Consider the following 4,446-nt stretch of genomic DNA (forward strand, 5'->3'; position numbering starts at 1 on the left):
TTTTAAATTTGGAACTAGTAGCTTTTAATGCATTTTTTACAACTGTTTATCATTCTTATAAGTTTTTCACGTCTCCCAATTTGTAGTGTGGCGTAAAATCTAACAAAAATGTTCACAGACAATATACTCAACAAAATAGATGTTGATTATTCCAAAAATATTTGGCGTTGACAGAAAAAAATACGCATCATTGTTAAATTATTCATCGCACATCTCAGAAACAAAAATCAAACACTACGTAGTACGTACATAACATCTAAGTATGTATTAAAGAATAACTGATGTGAAATAACGAACTGCAATAGTGGTTATTATGTTATTAGAATATTATATGCATTTGTACTCATAAAACAAAATTTTAAGATGTTATACATTATATACATAAATTATAATTGTTATTAGTAAAAAGAATAATAAAAACAAATTAGAAAGAGTATATTCGTTGTTGTACACACTCTGGAAGCTGGTGAATTATTTTCATCAAACGTACACGATGGACTAGAAACAATGGGATCAAACATATTTTCGATCAACGTCCATGGACATAAAGTACATCCATACTTATCAACAGTCATTGGAATTTCATTGACGAAAAATGTTACTTTTTTCTCGCCGAGGCAATCGTAAAGTACGGCCATCAAATTTGATGCAAAAGGACTTAAATATGATGATTTCCATTTTCTATTGCGCATATCATTGAAGTTTGAACTTAGCAGAGGTGTAGTGTCTTTGGCAAAACCTAGTCTAACAATTGCACTAAATACGTTCGCTGAATGGCCAAAATAAAACACTCCTTTTGGCCCAAGTTGTGTTTGAGATTTATTTCTATGAAAATAAAAAAAAATGTATTAACCCATAAATAAATAAAAATTCATAGTTAAAATTGTATGTTACACACCTGAAATTATCTATGAGATCTTTTATAATTGGACAGCCAAGTCTTTCGTTGTGTGGGTCGCCATACCCGTTTAAGTAATAATACTTTAAGTCTTCATCGTACTCAAGAACCTATACAAGTATACAATATAATTGATCACTGAACATTCAATAACTTAATAATAAATATGATTGATATGTTTACTTCCAAATCTTCTTGAGAAAATACAGCACACCAGGCTGGGTGAGAATTTAAGTCCGCTGATCTTTCAAATCGACATGAGTTGTACATAGCTTTTACTGTATCTATAAACAAATTTTAATATAAATTAATCTTTTAAAACCCAATATGGTTTATTTTACTAGATTTACTAAGTGTCAGATAACGATCCAGGCCCAAAATATTCGATACTCTGACAATTAAGTCTTGTATGTATATACTACTATGAAATTTCTTTACTTCCTTGATATCATTTGAAATTTGAAATTTAGATATCTAGAAATGAAATAACAAGTATTACTAATTTACTTATATTTCAATAGAATGTAGAAATATTATTTTTTAATTTAGAATGTTTAGATATTAAATTAAAGTTACGTTTAATTTTATATCATTGCTATTTATGAACGGTATGTCTGTAACATTCATATTAAAGGCTGATTTTAAAAAGTAAAATGCGCTATCCCTTGATCTTTCTTTAGTCGTTGATAACACCTGAAAATGAACAACATTTTTAATTTATATCTAACAAAAAGTATCAAATGTTAAATTATAAAACTACACTGTATGTTATGGTATTATAAGGCTGGTCAAATATATCTGTGTATATGTTTTGAAGTCTCAATCCTAAAGATGACAAATCATTTACACCTTGACTATTGAGTTTATCTCCATCTTTTTCAGTCAAATTAAAAATCCATGATTTAATCGCTTCAAAATCGTCTTTACATAAACTTGAATTATCGGTTAGGTTATTTTTATACTCGTTTAAATTCGATATTTTAACTATTGTATCGCTTCCTGGATGTCGCGTACCATGTCTGGACAATAGCCACAACTGCAAAGTCTTACAATCTATATCAATATTAATAATATTATATTCATTATTCAATTATAAGGTATTTTGTTAAATTAGCAATTACTTGTTATTCAACACAATTTATTTCATAGACTATTTAAGATACAAATAGAACATTATCTATATAGAATAATAGAATATATCATTAATATAATTGTTATATTTTATATTCATCAGATCAGGTGATTCAAGTACTTGGCTGAACTACCATACAATATAGTAATTTTATGAAGTTGTATTGATATATTTGTGTAGATTATTATAAATATAATTAATATTTTATAAAATACATAATTTTAATTCGAACGTTGTTATTTGATTTATAGTTTATAATATTTAAGGTATTATTTTAAGAATTCATTAACCGATATTTGGTAACATTATAAGCAAAATCAAATATCAGGCTTCGTCAATTTAAATAATATACTACACTGTATTCAAATACACATTAGTATAACTCACGTATTTTACTAATGGACTTTTATGTAAATTGACATCTTAATTTTTTATTGATAACCTTAATTTATAATATTTTGAATTATGTGAGAAACACACTATATTATTATATACTATACATATTACATAGGTAAGATATATACGTACTCTTATAACATTTTACATTTGGCAGGTAAGCAGATGAAATTTTAATAAATTATTATAAATTATCCAACATAGTATAAATTAAAAACTAAAAAACACCAAACATCTTAAAATAATAGTAAAAAATGTTTTTTGGCATGATGGTTATTGCATAGTAAGAAACTACCAAACGTGTCCAGTGTTAGAAAAAGCAGCAAAAAAAGTCTTGAAATAAATTGTAATTCATTTGTACCATGGAACTTATTGAAAGTAAAGAGGAACCCAATAGAATAGAGGACCTAGCTATGAAAAAGTTAGCGACTTTAAATATTTGGGAGCAGCGCTAAGCTCAAAATATCAAGATCAAAATAAACAAGTATCCGAATAAATTACGCTCAAAAAGTGATCTACATCTACAGTCTGACAAAATAATAATTATATTATAAATATAGATTATTGATATTATGCAACATCTAATTTCGCCCAAATCTGTTCTTAAAATATCTATAAAATAAACTGTTTTAATATATATTATAACATTAATACTATATGTCAATATGCCATCTATATGGCGACATTTACATGAATATTTTTATGTTTCATGCTTAACTAAATTATACAATAGCCTACCGTCAAAACCTAATTGATATTGAATAAGTTTTACTATTTTATAAATAATAATATATTTTTATAATTGATATAATTATTATTAAGCACACTTAAACAATTGCCATTGGGTGTTGTATAATGCTATAAAATGACAGGAGTTTTTTTTATAATGGCTTAATTTTTATATTTTATTTTAAAAATCATGATCCGTCGTCTATCACAGTATTTTCAAATATATTTTAATGTGATTCCTACTAATTAATTAATAAACAGTATCAATGTATTTTATTTCAACCTTATAATAATATTTTAATAGATAAGTGGAACTTACTTGGTTGGGTGTAGTTTTGTTTGGCAGACACATAACTATATGCAGTTTTAGAAGCAAAAAACGGAAAAGGATGATCTTCTTGTTGAAAGCATTTATTTGATTCACATTTAATACAATTAAATATTATTAGTGGCAGAATAATTACGATAAATTTCATTTTAACATAAATTATATTATGAACAAAGTTCTAGAAACAAAGAATAAACTATAAGATATTTTTATTTTATACAACGACATTTATGGTCTGACTAAAAGGAGAATATTTCAGAGCTTGAAATCTCGTGACATTACATAGAATTGTGAAGTGGTACTTGTACTATAGTAAATAATGTTAACTCTACATCCCGCCGTTTTTAATTGGATAACTCCCGTAACGTTGTATACGCATCTACACGACTACACTACATTCAAAAATAATTGTCAGTAAATTAATAAATCTTTTATTGTTTGTTTTGATATTAACTATCGAGTATGTTATAGATAATATTATTTAAAATATATTAAATTTAAATATATAAATACTATTCCTGTAGTTACACTTATAAGCAGCGTTCGAAGTACCTATGAAATATTTCACAAGAAGTCAAGAAATAACATTTCACTATGGTGATGAAATATTTCACAAAAACGTAAAACATTGAAATTTTTCAAATATACAATTATATTAATGATGATGATTTATCAATAACCTAACCGAAGAAATCATCACTATTGAATAGTTAGAGACTGTTTTCCCTTATATCATAAAATTGTAAAGGTAAGTTATGAGTGTTATGACAATTGTACGTAAAACTAAAACTTATTAGAAAAATAAAATATTATACTTAATACTGAAATATTTCGTGCATTTGAAATAGTTTATCTAATGTTTCACAATTTTAAACTTTGTCAAATTTTCAAACACTACTTACAAATTATATGTATTCATTTGGTGATCAATAAAATGAAAATTGGTATACCTACATAATATTA

General features: G+C 25.7%; 1 protein-coding gene across 4 annotated transcripts; it reads right to left on the bottom strand.

The window, feature by feature from the left end:
- Positions 1–308: 308 nt before the first annotated feature.
- LOC149057467 (multiple inositol polyphosphate phosphatase 1-like) lies at positions 309–3,848 on the bottom strand. Of its 4 annotated transcripts, none has more exons than XM_089224538.1 (7): positions 3,475–3,848; positions 1,746–1,951; positions 1,475–1,591; positions 1,240–1,372; positions 1,082–1,182; positions 899–1,008; positions 309–825 (listed from the first exon to the last, which is right to left on the bottom strand). In XM_089224538.1, the coding sequence occupies exons 1-7, from the start codon at positions 3,629–3,631 to the stop codon at positions 399–401; spliced, it is 1,251 nt and encodes a 416-aa protein (XP_089080664.1). In that variant the 5' UTR covers positions 3,632–3,848; the 3' UTR covers positions 309–398. The 4 variants fall into 4 exon arrangements, with proteins under 4 accessions (XP_089080664.1, XP_089080662.1, XP_089080663.1 ...); XM_089224536.1 differs by having other exon boundaries at positions 1,659–1,951; positions 3,475–3,846; XM_089224537.1 differs by having other exon boundaries at positions 1,249–1,372; positions 1,659–1,951; positions 3,475–3,843.
- Between the last annotated feature and the right edge of the window lie 598 nt (positions 3,849–4,446).

Source organism: Diuraphis noxia, unplaced genomic scaffold, assembly GCF_037042655.1.
Source record: "Diuraphis noxia isolate RWA-SAM2 unplaced genomic scaffold, SU_Dnox_SAM2 contig0003, whole genome shotgun sequence".
Taxonomy (NCBI): Eukaryota; Metazoa; Arthropoda; class Insecta; order Hemiptera; family Aphididae; genus Diuraphis; species Diuraphis noxia.

Bases quoted from the DNA above. Each gene is read 5' to 3' on its own strand.
- LOC149057467 (XM_089224536.1), bottom strand. From the start codon at position 3,631: ATGAAATTTATCGTAATTATTCTGCCACTAATAATATTTAATTGTATT. The intron at 1,592-1,658 runs GTAGTTTTATAA...GTTCATTTTCAG, and splicing joins ATAATACCATAACATACAGT to GTGTTATCAACGACTAAAGA. The intron at 1,009-1,081 runs GTAAACATATCA...ATACTTGTATAG, and splicing joins TTTCTCAAGAAGATTTGGAA to GTTCTTGAGTACGATGAAGA.